Here is a 19,880-nt window from a genome sequence, read left to right as displayed (position 1 = left end):
TTTGCCAATCATGATTAGTTCTTCTTCCTTCTTGGCTTTCTTGGCATGAGTAGAATGATCTTGATTATTCGTATTTTTCAAGAACTTTGTAAACTTGTTGCTGAACAAGATTGTCTTCTGCATTTTTGAACATGATTCTTCATCACTGGTTATCAAAGTTTTCAAAGAATCCATCAGTTACAGATTTTAACTTGAAATAACAAGGAGCAGATGCAATATAATTATAAAATCATAAGCTTTTTTTGAATGCGAAACAGAAGTGTTAAGTCCCTGGCAAGTGTACCAGATCGTTATCAAGTAATATAAACAGGTAAGTCCGAGTATCATTTCCCAAAGGACTCTTAGGCCTTAACTTTCATGTAACCTAATCGCGTAAGACTTGAGAAGAGAATAATATTTATGGTTATATGCAAAGAACAAAAAATAAACATGCAATGCAATTGATTCAATTGGTTCTGAGAACTATGGATGAATGATGTTGTTGGGGTTTACAATTTCATCTTATCCATTCTCATATATCTACTCTTCTTATTTACTTCACTTATTTATCTAATTGCCATGCATACTTTTTTAATTACCCTTAACCCAATCCCTTGGTGAAAAGAGCCAATTACTAATTACCGACTTGCTATCCCTAGCCTCCCCTAGTAACCAATAATGCAATGCATTCAGAAGCAATTACAATTGACCGTCCTCCCCCAATCCCTAGGCGATATTGGCATAATCAAGGAATTTCCCACCAGTTCATGACATTATCGTACGTCCCCATATTGATAAAGACAAACATCTTTTACTGAATGAGTTAAACAATAAAAGCATTGAGCGCAGATGAGAACCCAACAATTGATAAATAAGTATATGACAAGCACATGAAATAAATAAGAATTTCAATATATGAGAGTTTCAAAAGATTACATAGTTCCCCAACAACAAAGGGTTTAATTCACTATAGTCATGGTGAAACTAGATGAAAATAATGAAAGAATGAAAGAGATAACCCTAAACTTTGTTGAGTGGAGCCTAAGCATCCAAGGAACCTCCCCCAAGGTGTGTGGAATAGCTCTGGACGTTCTCTCTGCCAAAACAATCCCTATCTAATTCGCACTGGGGCTATATATAAGCCCAAAAAGATAACAGATAGATAACAGAAAGATTTATAGAATCTAGCTAAAAAAACAGACAATCGCCCAGGCGCCTAATTTGACCACTCAGTGGTTTGCCTCTAGCAGCTCTGACCGCTCAGCAGTCAGTTTTGTCGTTGAGCGGTTTGCCTCTAACCGCTCTGACTCATTTATTACAGTTGACCAAGTCATACAGTTTTAACTAACTTTTAAAAATATAGTCGTTGGAGCTTGTAGGCTTAACAAAATTTCAAACAGAACAATAAAACAATCAAATATGCATATCACAATGTCGACTGACACATGAAAAAAATCACTTTGAAATTCTTTTCAACTCAAAATCTCACACAGCACATGTTCACAAAATTTGTACAAAGATTTTAGCATACTTGAATCCATTAACACTGTATTCGACTGGACTAGAACTTTGTCACAACACATATAAGTTCAAAAGGTGCCTGAGATCTTTTCTTTCAGAAATGTGTAATGATTAGAAACATTTTATCTCACATTTCAATACAAGTATGTTCCACAAATATAACACTCAATCAAGCATAGGAACATACAATGTAAATCAATCAAAACATGTTCAACAGATATGACAAACTTTACAGAATAAGAACACGTAATATTGGAACATATGCACTTGTTATTAAGCATTGAGTTGTCATCCTCAAAAACCAGTTTGATATAGAGTTTGTGTTGTCAACAATCTTAACAATGTCTAGATTGAGAAAACACTTCAATTCGGCAATAATCGATTATCTCTCAAGATAATTGATTATCACCAAAAGTTATTATTGATATGGGGATTTATACCTACCCTACATATCTATGTTTTTAATGATGAAAATGAGAATGATTTTATAGTTTCTTGCACAACAAATGGCATAACAATTGCTTTATCATTATAATGTTTGTGCTTGATATATGAATTCGTTGTTTGTAAATTAATCATGCATTAAACAGATTGGACATTTTATTTCTGGAAGAAATAATTGGTTAAGAAATGTATATAATCTGATAGATTTCTCCATATAACTTGTATGCTTAACAGGGAAAAATAATTGTGTAATAACCAATTACATAAGTTGTAGAATTGATTAAAACACGAAGCTATGCCAATATATGCTTCATTATTGTACTGGTCTGTTTAGAATGGAAATTGATTTGAAAATTTTCTTAAGTGTTGACATAACCGATCACATAAGTTTCATAATCTGTTAAGTATGTTTCATTAGACCCATGCTTAAGCTTACCTCCTATGAGTTATTCAAAGGTAGAAAACCCAACATTACTCACTTATGGGTCTTCGGTTACAAATGTTTTGTATTAAATAATAGTAAAAGCAACCTTGGTAAGTTTGATTCTAAAGTGGATGAGGCAATATTTCTAGGATATTCATTGACTAGCAAAGCATATAGAGTTTATAACAAAAGAACTTTATCTATTGAGGAATTTGTACATGTTACATTTGATGAAAATTTTGACTGTATAACTAACACACTGTAGTTGAGAAGGTGTATAGATGCAGGTCAATCCGATGCAGGTGAAGAATTAAATGTTGAAGAGTCTCAAGAGGCTCAAAACCCTACTGTCATAGAAACAGAAACCAGTGTTGTGTCTCTCAAAGACTGGACAGTTCCTAAGCATGTATCAAAAAGTAACATCATAGAGATATTATTAAGATGAAAACCATTTAGGCGTCCCTATTTTCCTAAGGTATTCTTAATTTGGTTCCCATCTTTTAAACCTTCCCAATTGTGTCCTTATAAGTGCTAATTTCAAACAAATTAGCCCCTGCCATTAAAAATCGTTAACGGTGTTAAAATTGTGCACAGGTGGAAGGGTGATGTGTCAATTTTTAAGCACGTGGCTCTCTGATTTCTCTGCCTCCTCCCTCACGCCCTCCCCCATCCCTGCATCGACGTCACCTACTACGCAGCGGCTCCTCCAACCACCACTCCTAGGAGGTGGAGCACATCTCTGGTGGCCTCTAGCAATTGAAGACAGCGTCAACAACTCTTCACTGCATCTTAAACAATAATCCTCCATTTCCACCATTAAATCCTCCATTCCCATTACCACCACCACTTCCACTTGCATATCCTCCGTTCCCACCACCAAAACCTCAATTTCCACCTTTTCCACCTCCACCTCCGCCTCCAAACCCTCCATTTCCACCAACTTTTTTGTTTTCTCTAACATCACTCTCTAAAAGAGACACTTTCACTATCTCTGTCAACCAAATTCCATTCGCAGAGAGATTGGAGAGAAAGGCTTTGATAGTGTGTTGCGTCGTTAGCTTCCTCAGACTGTTGGCAGCTGCAACCAGCTTCGCTGCTGAAGCAACAAGGATTAAGGTTTGTGTCATTTGTTAATGCCTTGCTTTTCTCAAATACCCATCAACAAAAGGATCAATCTTTTGCCTTATTTTTAGTTCAATGCCTGTTGGGTCTAATGTTTGTGCTTGCCACTGTTAAGGGCATGCTCTGATGTGCTAGCCTCGCAAGTTCGAACCATTTTTCTCACGCATCACAAACCCAACGCCATTCTCCATTCTCAAACCTACGCTCAGAAAAACCAGAGGACCAACAACCAAGTAGCGGGAATCCATGACCACTATCCAAATCACCATCGCTAGACCTGCAAATCCAAACCATTTTATCCTATTAACACGCACCTGCAGAGAAACACACGAAATCGAGAATTGCGTCGTTGGCGTGGCTGGTTGCTTCCTTCACCTCCACCATCGTCTTCGCACAAGCGTCGTAGCGCCGTGACTGTTGTGCCTCCATCAGCGCAACTCACTAGCAGTGCCTCCATGTCGTCCACAAGCCGCGTGAAGGAGGAGGAGCGAAACCTTATTCGCAATTAGGGATCTCGGGAGCGGCGTAGGGAAAGTCCTATCCCCAATCTAAACCCTAATTTGGGAGAAAGGGGGATTCCACGTGGCAAAAAATAGACACGTCACCCTTCCATATGTGCACAATTTTAACACCGTTAACGATTTTTAACGGCAAGGGCTAATTTCTTTGAAATTAGCACTTATAAGGACTCAATTGGGAAGGTTTAAAAGAACAGGACCAAATTGAGAATACCTTATAAAAATAGGGACACCTAAATGGTTTTATCCTATTATTAAGGGAGTGTCTACAAGAAGATAACTGAATCAATTCTACATGAATGTAGCCTTTGTATATTAAGGTTATATTAATCTCATTGATATAAAGTAAGGACTAGTTGAAATTAGAAATATATAAGTCACTTCAAGTAATTTTCATGTTGTACATTTCATGATAAATCCATACCATTTGATTCTATGAGCATTTGTGATCATTGTCAGGTGTGATTGTAATTAATGTAATGAAAACTATTTTGGTTCTACATATAAATATAATTAATCAGATATAATCAATGGATGAGATCTTTTAAATATATTCAAGACATATAATGACAATTTTAAATTCATAAAGTCTAACATATTTATAAATATATATATATATATATATATATATATATATATATATATATATATATAAAATGTGTTAAAACCATTATATTTTATTGAAATCATCTGATTAATTAAATTATGACTAAGAATATATATGAGAAAATTTACTCCATAGAGATCATAAACAATATTTTAATTTCTTAAAAAATCAAACTAATATATTAAAAATTAAAAAAAAAAGTAATTGCCAAAAATTATATAAATAGATCCTAGTTATAATATGTAACTAATAATTCCTGTTTCTTTCTCATATCCCCGTCAAAAAGAGAAAATCAAGAAAAAATATAAAGTGTTTTACGAATAGAAGATATGGAGAATCTTAGAACGCTTTTGCTTAATGTTATAAGGGAATTGGAAATTGTTTTACTAAAGAAAGGGTTTATTGTTCATAAATAATTAATCTATGTTTGAATTCATAATCTAACATTCATAACACTTGATCGAAGCTTAGGACGTGATATAACATTCATAACACTAGATCAAAGCTTACTACGTAATATAACATAGGATAATTGTAGAATATAATCAACCGTGATTATAAGCTGGTAAATAAACCTTATTATGACATCAAACAAACAAGCTGAAAAATGAACATAATTATCACATCAAACACTCGTGCAACTCTAGCAAATAAACACAGATATTTGATTGAAGATGCATCCTGTGCTGCCATGAATGCAGAGGACGCTTTATTGGCATAGTCTAAACACAGATAACTTGATTGAAGATGCATCCTGTGCTCCCATCAATGCAGATAACGCTTTATTGGCAGAGTCTAAATCTTAGCGGAAGCCTGAAGCATCAAGCATTCACTGTTTAGGCTGCAGGGGAAGTAGCAAATGAAACAGTAAAAAAACAATCAAAGTTCTTCAAAATCAGTAGTTAAAAGATTAGAAATATATTTTAGTACCAGAAAACGTTCCTTGAAAAGATCAATGACTTCCTGTGGATCGACTTTTGTCTCTGTATAAGCATCAATCTTGTTCAGCTCCTGTAAAAGAAACTTTTTCGTTCACAAGGGTTTTTCTTATCAAATGGAAACAATCTGTCAACACTCATACAGCAAATAACAAACTTCATCATATGAACAAAGTGCTGGTTCCACAAAAAATGGAAGAAATTTTACACTGATAATGGGTACCTTAAGCCATATTGCAATCTTAGGCCTTCCTTCTGTGATGTCATGTTTGAACAACTCAGCAAAGACAATTTGAAATCTTTCAACAAATGGAATATATGCTATATCCACCTGATTATAAAATCATTTAAAAATTATAAGAAAAAAAATCTACAGAGACATTGATTTTATATTTTAACACCATTTTTTGACATCATTTTAATACTGCACATGTGTCAAAATTTGGTTAGACGATTTCAAATTAAAAAAACAAACTTTGATTTTTCTTTTCCAAATATACCAAGGATTAAATACTACACCAAGGATTAAATCATGAGTTCTTCTTTTCATCATATTGAATGTTGTATTTTAATAGAGGGAGGAAGAGATAGATATTGAAATATTAATTGATATCAATTAACAACCATAGAAATGTATTAATATCTTAACATATTTAACTGTATAGTAATAGTCCAAAATTCTGGATAAATTTTTTACAAACATTTACAAGTTAAACATTTTTTTTTATAAGTTAAAATTAGTTTATGTATAAAATAATTTTTTAAAGTTATCTCGTTATAGTTTTTCCAAATTGGTGTGTAGATAAAATTTATTTTATCTTATTTTTTCTGTAAGTGTTTTAAGGAGAAATTTATATATAAAAAAAAAAGACCGTAATTTTACTGGTGGTGATTAACTAAGGAAACACATCCTGATAAAATAAAGAAATATGAAAATTAAGCCTAAGAAATAAAGATGAAATGAGAAACTAATGCTATAATGATAATTTGAGATATGATAACATAATTCACATGCACCACCACAAGGATTGGTGATTGGTCAGAAAACAACAACTTTACAAGGAAAATGAAAACTGAAGATCACGAGTTGATTTCAACTTACCAAACTTAACTGACCAAGCAAGAATGGCCCATCATCAAATTTACCAAGAGCATTCTCCAAGTATCCAAAAGCAGAACCTGGTTTAAATCACCATTCTAAGGACCAAAGAATGAAGGAAAATAAAACTTTCCTCTATTTACAAACTTGAATATCGCGCTTACTGGCTTCTTGTACAGCATCTCCTTTCAATGAAACGAACAGGTCTCTGGTGAATGTATCAACATGGGATATCAATTGCTCACCGAACTCTTTCTTGGCAGGATCCTAAAATAATTTCAACTTAACATTGTTAATCTACTCCAACAACTGAGAAAATATGAAAAGGCCATTAAGGGGAAAAACAGAAGTAATGTGAAGTGCTTAGTTCTTACAGTGGGAAACAAAGGTGTCCCTTCAAAGTTGACATCTACATACTTGATCAAATCAAGACTTTCTCCCAGAACCTTGCCATTGTGCTCCAATGATGGCACCTACAAATAAATCATATTTTAGGGAAACAAATTCAACTTGCTAAACAAACCATATCAATCAAATCAACATAGAACCCTTTAATTACCTTATTTTCAGGGTAGACTTTCTCCTTATACCAAGCTGGCCTGTCTTGAAGGTTTATGGGGACCAAATGGATCTTTTCTTGTAACCCCTATGGTGTCAGTTACCAGCATGAGAATTACATGTATGACTAGAATACTGTAGACAGATGAGAATTTAAGAAAGAACCTTGTAGTTCCTAGTGATCCATACACGTTGTGCATAGGGGCAACCATAACTGGTGTACAACCTAAGGAATGGTAAAAAAGTAAGGACTTCTGAAAATTGAAGCAAAAAAACATGAAGAAAAAGTGAATTTTGGAGAACCACCTGGTGGTGCCGTCAAAAAGAGGAGGTTGATCGGAGGTGGATGTCAATGGAGGAGGACGAACACCTTGCGCGCCACTGTTAAAGTCACACAGAGAGAGCGCATTAGAAAAGAGGGTAGTTTAGGAACAAGCTGGTAACAGAGAGCTTTCTTACAAAGTAGCCATTGACGTTGCTCTTCACAGAAAATCAAAGATTGAGTGGACAGAACCAGAATGGTGTCTAAGTTCAAGCGAGTTTGGTCCTTTTATGCTGTTGCCTTTCCTATGTATGGGTCCCACCAACTGATTTCTCGTTTCTTTTTTCGTGATGTCGTATCAGGATTCATCCCATAGTCTAACGTAATCTTATCAAGAACAATCTTCCGTAAGTTTCTTTTTTCCTTTTATAAATATTTGACACCAAAAACTTATAAAAAAAAATATTTAGTTCAAAGAATCAAAATGGATTTAAACTCCTAAGTAAAGTTATTACTTTTTATTACGTATGTTTACGATTTGATTTTTTAAAATTATAATTATTTATTACTTCTCATTGTTTAGATTAATAATTTGTACTCTAGACGTCCATATATATCTTACCAATGCGACACATGATTTGTTTGTTTATGATTGACTATATAAGTAAGATTAATTAGCTTTCATAATATACAATTAAGATAAGGAAGAAAAAATTACTACAAGATTAACAGGTGATTAGATTCCGTGATTCAGGTCCATTCATGTAATGATCCACGAGCATTAGTATAGATAACATGTCATGATGATATATATAAATTACATTCATTAATTACTGGATTTATCATTATCTAATACACTTGGCTGACTTGAACGTCAGAGTATCTTTTGCAAGCATAATTCTTATTCGGACTAGAGTGGACGAGTATCCTTTAGAGAGGATAACTACCTTGTGTGTGGAACTAGAAGTGTTTGGAGTAAAAGTCTTGACAAGATATATTGAAACCTACAAGAGCAATTGGTGCCCACTTTGGGGTTGACATATATTTTGTAAAGAAGAAGCATTCATGGTGTTTACAAGGAGTAGGATGACTAAAACAAGATAGATGGGATCGAGGCCCTCCTCGACTAACACAACCACTATATGTTGGAGGCACAAAGACAAATGCAGCAAGAGTTTGTCGAGTTCAACAAGAGGAGCGCAAAGAAGATGAACGCTATTGTCAACACCCAATTTCGTCCTGGAAAGTAAATAATCAAGATTAAAGAATAAGAGAAAATAATAAAATAATATTCCTTAATGCAGGGCACATCACTTTAGATTGTTTTTGAAATATTAGTTTAATATGGTAATAATTTGAATCAATATTATGCCAATAATGGTAAATAATATTTAAAAATATATTGATATAATTTGNTGCATCAGTTTCTTCCTAAAGAGAAAAATAAGATCCCTTTTTTAAAATGGACAAATTTTCCAACAATTATTATAATCTTTTGTCTTGAATATTATTTGATTTATTTGATTGCAATCAAGACTATTTCTTTCCCTATTTTGTCTATTGTCAATTAATTCACTTTTAAGGCAAAATTGTCATAATATTACAATATGTGCCTATAAATACACACTTTGTGAAAGAAAAAGGACGAAAAAAAAATAGAGGAAAACACTTAGAGATATTAGAGATTGAAGGAGAGAGTATAGAGAAAAATAGGTTCTCACACCTAAGGATTCTATCGACAACAACCACCAAGGAAGCACTAAGGGAATTCCAGAAGCTAAAAAGGTATGTCATCTCTACACTCTTATTCTTCTCCTGTTATTATACTTTAAAGTTTTCTTCCAAAGATTTTTTCTTTTTACACAGACAATGTTTTCTTAAAATCATGGATTTTTAAATATAAGTGCGCGTTAGCCTACATTTTCTTTTCTTCTTTTTCCACCATTTTTTTAACACAAAAAAAATACACAAAATATTTAAAACCAAAAGGTTAATTTTTGTTAAACTAAATCTTTTTATCAAAATTACGTGATCCCTGATTTTCGGGTTCACTTTTCAAAAATATAAATCAATCCATTTTTTTTAACAAACTCATAAACCTTTTTCTACATAAAGAACTACGTGATCCCTGATTGTCCATTAATGGATATACGTAGGACCAAGGTCAATCTTGTCGGGTTCATAAAACAAAAAATATTTTTTGTTTCCTAATATTTTATTCTATTTGATTTTGTTTTTGGGGAAAATGAAATATTTTAAAAGAAAAATCACATTAATTTTATACATTTAATTAAAGGTACTGCCTTTGGGCAGGCGCGGTAGGGTGCTAACACCTTCCTTACGCGTAACCGATTCCCGAACTTAAAAATCTCTTTTTCGTAGACCATGTTTTTTTTAGGGTTTTTCCATAGTTTTCCAAAATAAATTATGGTGGCGACTCCCAAAATATTTTCCAAAACCCGTTTGTTTTTCGGTTCGTCGTCCCGTCGCGATCCCGGTTGCGACAGCTATGAGGGAAGAAAACGATACATTCAGAAGGAAGGTTAAAGCTAAAGGAGTAAACAGAAAAGGGAAGGAGAAAGCAATCCTTAATAACTCGAACTCGGCGTAAAGAGTTGTGTCTCGTGTCTGCACCATTCGTGAAACTAAAGAAGAAAGCGAGTATAAACCCACCTCCAAAGCTAAACTAGCAACAAACAAATCCTAGGCAGTAGGGGAAATCATTAACACCCCTTCATTAATGGTATAACAAATACTCCACTTTCTAAGTAGTGAAATGCCCTTACCCTAGACTAATATGATGGCATAGTCTAGTTTAATTACTTATAGTTGAGTGTCCACTTGTGTATCAAACCTATTTCCATTTGAGAAGTTTGGTGCAAGAGGGCTTGAGGTAAACTTTTTCTAGGAAAGACTTGGATTTTAAGTAATCCTTAGTGATTTTCCTCCCTTTCTTGGAAATGAACTTGAGATCCTTTTATCTCCTTAAATCTCTTAAGGAAATTATTTTTGAAATACAAGTTTGTTTGTGAATTGCATATCTTTTTCGAAAACCTTAAGAATGTCTATGGAACCTTTTTACCAAATTGGTAATGAAGAGACCCAACTAAGTTTAAAACATTTGGTCAAGGAACTAAAATCACTAAAAATTTGGAAAAAGCAAGAATCTATTTTGAAAGAAAAAGAAAGAGCTTAAAGAGAGCAGTATCTTGCCACCTTAGAAGAAGAGGTTAAAGTTCCTAATGAAAAAAAATTCCAAGAAGATATAAGAAAAAGTAGGAGTAGGAGGCACTCAAGGAGGAGTTCAAAAAATCCCACACAAATCAAACACTTTGAGGAAGATAGTAGGCTTGCCACCCAATTCTACCGACCTCCTCCACATAAAAGGTATAGAAGGGAGCTGGAACAAGCACTAAGAGAGATTAGGGTAGGCCTTCTTCATTTTCATGGGAAAAAGACATGTTGAGACAATCCTAGATTAGGAGATGAAACTAGAACAACCATTTGAGTGCCATCAAATAGTAGAGGATAGGAAAGTTGCCCTAGCCACCATAAGCTTCCAAGGAAATGTCATGTATTGATGGACTTCCTTAGTGAGAGAAAAAAGACTCTCCAATTCCCCTCAAGTTCGATATTGGAATGACTTGAAAAGTTCCTTAAGAAGAAGACACACACCTTCCTACTACCATAGGGAGCTTATGGATAAACTCCAAAGGCTTCAACAAAGAACTATGAGTGTGGAAGAGTATAGGCAAAAGATGAAACCCTACATGATGTGGGCGGGAATTAGGGAAGAAGAAGGAACCACCATTTCTACATTTTTAACTACTCCCAATCTTGACATTAGAGATAGAGTGGAATTGTTGCCCTACCAAGAATTTAGTAGTTTGGTACAAATTTGCATTAAGTTAGAGCAACAAGATTTGAGAAAAGTTTTGAAAGTTGATTACTCAAAATCATATGTTAAGAAAGACTATAAGAGGGAGGGAAAACAAGTGAAAAAAAAAGGAACCCTCTAGGAAATTTGTGAAAGAAAAAGGGAAACCCAAGAAGGGATCATCATTGTTGGAAACAGGATGGCTTAGCTTTAACACCAAGAGGGAGGTGAATTGGTGAGGTTCAAAAATCAGAGTCTTTTTAAAATCTTTTACACAAAGTATAAAGCTTTACTAAGTTTCTTGAATCGCAAGGAATAAGAAGTTTAAGTGTAGCGGAAAAATAAAGTTGACTACGCAGAATGTAAATCGACTTAAAGTAAAGAGTTCAGGGAAAGAGAAAGCAAACACAAAATTTTTATACTGGTTTGGCCTCAATGCCTAAATCCATTGTCCTTCCACAACCAGGAAGCCAATGAATTATATTGGTCAAGTTTTTTACACAAGATTTCTGTAGAGACCTCCACGTCAAAAGTATAAACAATCTCTCTAACCCTCTAACTAAAAGTATAGGCAACAACATAAAGATCTGCATCAAGATATCCCCTCTTCTGCAATCTTCAACCCACTTTGAACAATCCTCAAAGTGCACAGAACTCCACAAGTTCTCTTCCTGTAATCCCAACAGGGCAGCCCAATCTTCAATACATTGATAAAAGTCTTGATCAATATGATGAACACCAACATTGCAGATTTTGATCAAACAGTAAGCGCAAATTTCTTTGTAAGAAACTCTTCAAAGAAAGATCTCCTCCATCCTCTTGATGAGTTCTTGGAGCATTTTCACAAAGATCACAATTTTAAACAGCAAATGAATTTGTTTGAATAACCAAAGTCTCTGTGAATTAGATAATCACGTTTATTTATAGTTTTCTATAAACCAGACGCTCCTGTAGTCGACTTTGCCACTAATATAGTCGACTGTCACCAGACAGTTATAACAGTTAAAACAACTAGTAGCAATCATAACAACCAAATTGATTACTGTTGAATCATACCAAGCAAAGAAGCATAATATCTCTAAAACCAACTTTTGACTCTCTCATGACTTAACTAAGTGTTTTACTTGATTTTAGGCTCATTCTAAGCCACAAAGGGTGTGTTTGATATGATATTTAAGCATGAAAATAATGGTTTTTTGACCGTTATCACAACCCCAAACTTAGAACTTTTGCTTGTCCTCAAGCAAACAAGACAAAACTTGGCTTTCCACTTTTTCATCAAATAGTTCAATATTTTCAAAACTCATTTTCCTCATAACAAGTTATTATTCAATTCAGATTATCAGTGGAATCCTATCAAGATGCATGCATGCTTTCAATCCAATTTAGTTCACATAATCACATAATTCCCAACAGATGTTTTATTCATGAATGATCAATCCACTAAGCATAGATATAAACATGGAATTCAACAATTCTCACCAAGCAAGTGTTTCACTCAATCACTCAAGTGTTTAGGAGGGTACTCCACTCTCAACTATTCACATGTCACATATAAGAAAATTGCCCTTCATCTAAAACAATCAACATTCTCACATGCAAATGTCATCACAAGGACTTTTCCAAGGCTTGTAATGAGGCTGGGGTAACAAGAAAAATTGGTTTTTCCAGATCACAAAATCCTTGAGTCAAGAGAACTATTTTAACATTAAAAGTTCAAGTATAAACTCTCTTTTTCACCAATCTCACTCATTCCCAACTTCTTCCCTTTTTCTTTTATTTTGACATTGAGCTCATCTTTTATGTTTTTTTTTTTCTTTTCTTCTTCTTTTTTTCTCATGCATTTTTCTTTTTCAACACTTGAGCTCAATGCTTTTCTTTTGCCTTTTAAATTTCCCCAAACAACCCTAAACTTGAACCTTTTCAATACATACAATCATTCTCAACCCAACTCAAGGTAATTAATTCAAAATAAGGTTTTTCATCCTGTTTAAGGCTAAGGTTCAAAAAGGGTATAACATTTAATCACTTTGGGCTACAATTTGGCTCAGTAAGGGCTTCCAAACATGGCCTTGATCATATGACATAAAGATGCATTTCAATCAACTATCAATACTCAGGCAATATCATTCATGCTTCCCTGTGAACAGTTCATATATCAATGAAAACTCTAGAGCTCAATACCTCATACAACATGCTTTCTCACACATCATTCATACACTCTACTTAGTATCATAATCACAATCATAAATCACAACACATCTATTCACATAGTTAGTGAACCATTCACCTGGATATCAACATACACAAAGTCCCAATCATCAACCACATTCAATCATCATCAAATAACTCATCATGCAATATCATCAAACCATCATCAGAATCAGTGTACAAGCCAAGCATAGACACAAAAATAAAGCTCAACCTATTCTACAAATCCAAAGTACAAAAGAAAAAGAAAAATCCTTGTCCAAGTGTTGGCATCCATCAGTAAATGCCCTATCAGTCCATGTCCTCATCTGAGTCGTACTCATCACCCTCCTGTGCATCCTCAAAATCATCATCCTCCCGGTCATCTTCATCTCTGCCTGGTGCTCCAACTGCTCCAGACCCGCTGCCCTGTGTCTGCTCTTGAGGCCAAGCCATCGTACTATGGAACTCGTCCATAGTCCACCTGTGCACTGGTGGCATGTCATATAATCCTATAATAATCTCTGTAGTAGCTACCTGCCCTCTGCGGAGAGACTTCATCCTAGCCTCCATCATGGACATATACATGTCCCTCATCTGGAAAGGCTCAGCGTACTATGCCGATGCGTTTGCAAGTGTATCCTCCTACTAAGTTGTTGCTCTCCTAGGACGTCTCCTAGGAACTGCTCTGGCTGGCTCGTCACCTCCACAAAACTGATGATAATAGGAGGCATCAATAGTCCTTCTCAGCCTCTCAAAAGGTGGAACTACAGTGTCCACCCCAGCCTGCTGGCACAAATATGTAATTAGGGAAGGATGTCCCAGCGGTGTCCTACTACTAACTGTAGTAGCGCAGCCCTGAATCTCGTTGGCGATGATCTCACCAACGTTAACATCCATCTGCCTCAGCATGTAGTAGAGGAAGAGAATCCGATGCATGGTAATGTCGGAGACATGGGAGCATGGCTGTATGTTGGCATGAGTGAATGTCATCCAGTACTTCCTCAGGGGAGTCAAATCCGCCCTAATGAAGTTGATTGGTGCTCCATTAGGGTTCCTCTGAAAGTGTCTCCCAGGGATTCACATCACCCTCTCGATGTCCTCATAATCCCTGTACTCCCCTGTAAGAGCAGCATACCTACACTACTCTCTTGGCCACACAATACCCAAAAAGCTGTTGATGGTGTCGGGGTCGTATCTGATGATCTGCCCCCTCACATAGCTCATGTACCTCCCAGCTGATACTCCTCCTCTAGGCAAGGCATTTGCATAAAATTCCTTCACTAGCTCAATGCTAGGTGGTGCAGGATAGGTGATCAATCTCTCCCAACCTCGCCTCTCTATCTCCAGTCCAAACTCTTGAGCCAAATCTAAAATGCACATGGCCTTCCACTCCATCAATAAATGCCTCCCCTATACAGTTACGTAATGCTCCTCATGCTTCTTAGAAAAAAACCGAGAAGAATAAAATCTTCTTGGCCTTTCTGGCTCCTTCCTCTTGTTTCCCATAGTCTTTACTCTTCTTGAGGATGACATTCCTGTATCAAATAATTCCAATAACATAACATAAATTTATCATTTAGAGGTTAGTAAATCATCAATTACATTTCCAGAACACACATAGTCTAGTACGAAGGGAAAAACAGGGCCCCTCAGCATCCAAGCATTAAGAAACCAAAACCCCCAATCTGATGAATTCCGCTCAGCGGTCAGATAGACAGCTCAGCGGTTTTTGGCTGGGTTTTTCAAAATCCCTTTTCCAAAGGTCCTAATCTCCACTCTAACACTAAATCCACCATTCCAGATCAATTTCATGCAATTCAATCGGTTCAAACAGTTTCTATTTCATCAAATCATGCATAGAAATCAAAAGCCCTAATTTATCATGTTCCTAAGCATGTTTTTCAACAAATTTCAATTACAAAACCTAAGAATGAAATTGCACAACTTACTTGAGTGGAGATCTCAGATGCTTGCTAAACTTGCTCTTAATTGATGATGAATGCCTCTCTATTGCACAACCCTCAACAAAAACCCAAAACTTTGACAAGATAATGGTAGAAAAGTGAGATTTTTGTGAGTGGGTGATGGGAAAAGTGGAAAAGCCTCTTTAGAAAGCTCTTGAAGGTGAAAGAGAAGTGCTAGGACTTAAGGAGACTGCTTGGGCGAACAACAAATTGCCTTCTAATCTCCACTCTTCTGATGGCTTTGGTGTAATGTCTTCTAATCTACACTACTCCATCTTCTTTAATTTTGTTTACAATCCACTTCTTATTCTTGAATCTTACCTGTGAACCACGTGGAAGTGATGTATCTTCTGAGTGGATTGTTCCTCCTTTATCAACCTCTTCTTCTTTAGGTACCTGTAAAACACTACAACTATCAGTATCAGTACCTGATGTTCTATCTTCAGATGCAACTTCTCTCCTATATCTGGCTCTCTTTCTTATTATCATTCTATTTTCTTTAGAGCCATTATATGTTAACACCTGATCTTGGTCTCTTAACATCATTCTCCCATCATGGATACGTATCACCATTTTAGAGGCCCTCATAAAAGGTCTTCCTAAAATCAATGGAATTCTTCCCTCATTCTCCATATCCACAACTACAAAATCAACCAAGAACTCCAGCTGTTCAATACAAACAATTGCATCCTCCACCCTGCCAGTTGGCTTCTTAATAGAACCATCTGCAACTGTTAGAGAAATATGAGATGGTTTTAATACTAGCCCTTTAATTTTCTTCAAATAACTCAAGGGCATCATATTAATGCTAGATCCAGAATCTATCATGGTTTCTCTTATATCAACATCACTTATCACGCATGGAAGAGTCAACCACCCTAGATCCTTCATTTTAGGTGGATGATGTTTCTTTCTCGGCTGCACAAGCACTTCCTATTTTTCTTCATCTGAATCTATATCTATCACCTCTCCAAGATAATAATTAATTTTCTTAAAGTAAACAAGAATTTGAGGATGATTTTCATCTAAAGGAACAATAGTCACCTGATTAAAAATTTCTCTAATATGCCCATTGTGACCATCTCTTCTTTCCTCTTTTTCTCTCTCAATTTTTTCAAACCTCTCCTCTTCTTCACCATTCTTAGTCTCGTCACTCTCACTCATCTCTTCATCTTCCTCCTCATTACTTTCTATCTCAATAACTTCCTCCTCTGCTTTTCTTTTCTCCCTTGTTACAACAACATGACACTCCTCCTTAGGATTAACATCAGTGTTAACCCTGAGTTGATTCTTTTCTGTGGTCTCAACCCTTTTTTACAGTCGACCAAGTTGCATCTCCAAAGATCTGAAGCTAGCTAGGTTACTTGCATGTTGAGACTCATAAACCTTCATTAATTTATGAAATCTATCAGTAAAGTCTCTAACAGTCTTTGTCAAGTGATTGACCTGCTGCCATAGAGGTGAAGGTTGCTGCGGTTGGAAGCCTCCTGTTTGTCCAGATGGGTTATTCTGTGGTTGCCCAATACTAGGATAGTTCTTCCAACCTTGGCTAGAGTTGCCATGGTTGAAGTTCCCCTGCCTATACTGGAATTGGTTCTCATTCCCCATACAATTTGCTTCCTATTGCATCTCCTCTGGTATAGCAAATTGACCATTGATATGGTCACCACCACAGAAATCACAAATTTGTTGCGCTTGGGAGACATTACGAATCTCCTTAGGAAGTTGAGATAAGATCTTTGTCAAGTTTTCTAGCTTTTGAGTCAGAAGATGATTCTGAGCTAGCATAGCATCATCTGCAAGCAAGTGCAATACTCCTCTCTTCTGAACATGTGCGCCTCTTTCACTATAAGTTTCTTGTTCACTAGCAGCAATACTCTCAATCAAGTCATAGGCTTCATCTTCAGTTTTCTTCTTGATATCACCTCCAGCTGACGCGTCCAACATCATCTTAGACAGCGTGTTTAGACCACCTAGGTAAGCAAGAACTATAGTAGTCTTGTCAAAACCGTGGACTGGTGTCTTCCTTAATAGGCCCTTGAATCTTTCTTAGGCTTGACCAAGAGTCTCCTCCATGCCCTGTTTGAATGATGATATCTCCACTCTCCCCTGAGTAACTTTGGACTGTGGAAAATATTTATTGACAAACTTAGTTGCCACAGTCTCCCATGTACTGAATGTTCCTTCAGGAAAGGAATTCAACCATGTCTTAGCACTGCCTCCCAATGAGAATGGAAACAAGCTAAGCTTTACTCGTTCATCTAGCACTCCCGTCATCTTCACAGTGTTGCAGATTTCACTAAATGTTGTCAAATGATCATATGGGTTCTCATTTGACAAGCCGTGAAACTGGTTGCTTTGCACTAGATGGATAAGCGCTGGATTCATCACCATGTTAGTCGTCTGGTCTGTTGGCATGGCTATGCTGTTGAAGTTGAAAGGGCCAAAAACATTAGATTGATCTCCTAGAGTGCATCTTGGAGGGGTTTTCTCATTTGCCATCTCTTCTGAATCTAGTGTACGAGCTTCTGGTGAGGGTGATAATAATTTGTCAGGAGAAGGAAACAAATCCCTAGATGGGCGTCAGACTCTCCTTCCCCTTGTTTCACTCAAGCCTTCAAGAAGCGGTTGCGTATTTTTCTTGCTCCTAGTATGTCTAGTCTCCTGCATGCACAAGAAACAAAAACCCTAGTAGCACTTTTATATAAAAATAAAACAAAAACAAAAACAAAATATATACAATCAAGTCAAACTAAATCAATTTACATTACTAGATAAGTTAAACCACGTGTCCTCGGCAACGGCACCAAAAACTTGTTAAGTCCCTAGCAAGTGTACCAGATCGTTATCAAGTAATATAAAACGGGTATGTCCGAGTATCGTTTCCCAAAGGACTCTTAGGCCTTAACTTTCATGTAAAGAGATCGCATAAGACTTGAGAAAAGATTAATTTTAGGGTTTTGAATGCAAAGAACAAAAGTAAACATGCAAGATGCATTGAATCAATTGGCTAGAAAAGACTATGGATGAATGGAGTTGTTGGGGTTTACAATTTCATCTTATCCACCCTCTTATATCTACTCTTCTTATCTAATTTGCTTATTTATCATATTGTCATGCAAACTTTCTTAGTCTACCCTAAACTCAATCTCTTGGCGAAAAGTGCCTATTACTAATTACTAGCTTGCTATCTCTAGCCTCCCTTAGTAACTAATAATGCATGATAAACGGAAGCAAAATACAATTGATCGTCCTAACCCTATCTTTAGGTGGTATTAGCATAATCAAGGAATTCCCCCAGTTCATGACATTACTGTATGATGAAGGTTGAAAAACAGTTATTTTCATATGTCAATTTGTACCAAATTACACCCTTTACTACTCAGAATGAGCTTAGAATCAAGCAAAACTCAATAAATGAGTCTGAAGATAGTCAAAAGCTGTTTTTAGCGATTTTTTTATGCTTGTTTTGCATTGTTTTGAAGCTAATTTGAGAAAAGTAGAGAATGGAGTTGAAGATACAGGTTGTTGACTCAAGAAAAGAGCAGNAAAATGAAGATTTGAAGAGTCGACGCACCGTCCGGCGGCACACTTAAACCGCTGGGCGGTGCAGGACGAGGAGAAGGCATGGCGATTGACGCTGGGCAGACCTGAGGGAAACCGCCCNGCGGTGNTGATTGCCGCCGGGCGATAGGGCGATTTGTGGCAAACCGNCNGGCGNCACACTTAAACTGCCCGNCGATGGCTCGCTGGACTTGGGCCCATTTTCNNACGCGCTCCTCACCTATATATACCCCTATTGCAAATTCAGAATCATTCTTTTGACAAGGGAGAACGGCCAGACCTAATTTTGCTCTCTGGAGAGGATCTCTTGGATGCTTAGGCTCCTTTTCATCTTTTCTAGCGTTTGCTTTTCCATTCTTCTTCCATTTTTCATCTAGTTTCACCATGTCTATGGTGAACTAAACCCTATTGTTGTTGGGGGAAACAATGTAATCTTTTGATACTCTCTCTTATTGAATCTCTTGATTATTTATATGGTCTCCATATGTTTTGATTGATTATTGTTGGGTTATCATTAGTGCTTAAGGCCTTTATCGTTTAACTCATTCGGTATATTGATGTTTGTCTTTATTGCGCTGACTTTTGTTTATAATGCGGTATTAATTACTAGGGGAGGCTAGGGATAGCATGCCAGTAGTTAATATTAGGCCCTTTTTGCCGAGGGATCGGGTTAAGGGGAGGCTAAGAAAGTCGCATAACAATTAATCAAACTAATATTCAAAGGTAGTATGTAAGAGAGAGTGGAATAGATGAAATTGTAAACCCCCAACAACATCCATTCATCCATTGTTTTCGTTTGTCAATTGAATC

General features: G+C 36.2%; 1 protein-coding gene across 4 annotated transcripts; it reads right to left on the bottom strand.

The window, feature by feature from the left end:
- Positions 1 to 5,071: 5,071 nt before the first annotated feature.
- On the bottom strand, positions 5,072 to 7,798 carry LOC106754409 (glutathione S-transferase L3). 4 transcript variants are annotated; one of them, XM_014636419.2, is made up of 10 exons: positions 7,670 to 7,797; positions 7,517 to 7,591; positions 7,376 to 7,436; positions 7,212 to 7,298; positions 7,027 to 7,125; positions 6,817 to 6,919; positions 6,656 to 6,732; positions 5,777 to 5,884; positions 5,546 to 5,626; positions 5,072 to 5,456 (listed from the first exon to the last, which is right to left on the bottom strand). In XM_014636419.2, exons 1-10 carry the CDS (start codon positions 7,678 to 7,680, stop codon positions 5,445 to 5,447), a joined length of 714 nt encoding a protein of 237 aa, XP_014491905.1. In that variant the 5' UTR covers positions 7,681 to 7,797; the 3' UTR covers positions 5,072 to 5,444. The 4 variants fall into 4 exon arrangements, with proteins under 4 accessions (XP_014491905.1, XP_014491904.1, XP_022633671.1 ...); XM_014636418.2 differs by having other exon boundaries at positions 5,072 to 5,428; XM_022777950.1 differs by lacking the exon at positions 5,777 to 5,884 and having other exon boundaries at positions 5,072 to 5,428; positions 7,670 to 7,798.
- Between the last annotated feature and the right edge of the window lie 12,082 nt (positions 7,799 to 19,880).

The sequence above is a fragment of the Vigna radiata genome, unplaced genomic scaffold, assembly GCF_000741045.1.
Source record: "Vigna radiata var. radiata cultivar VC1973A unplaced genomic scaffold, Vradiata_ver6 scaffold_108, whole genome shotgun sequence".
NCBI lineage: Eukaryota > Viridiplantae > Streptophyta > Magnoliopsida > Fabales > Fabaceae > Vigna > Vigna radiata.
The sequence above is the reverse complement of the archived record's forward strand: the minus strand, read 5'-3'. Positions and strand labels throughout refer to the sequence as shown.

Bases quoted from the DNA above. Each gene is read 5' to 3' on its own strand.
- LOC106754409 (XM_014636418.2), bottom strand. The intron at 7,126-7,211 runs GTAATTAAAGGG...ATTTATTTGTAG, and splicing joins AAGTCTACCCTGAAAATAAG to GTGCCATCATTGGAGCACAA. The intron at 5,627-5,776 runs GTACCCATTATC...TTTCTTTTACAG, and splicing joins AGATTGCAATATGGCTTAAG to GAGCTGAACAAGATTGATGC.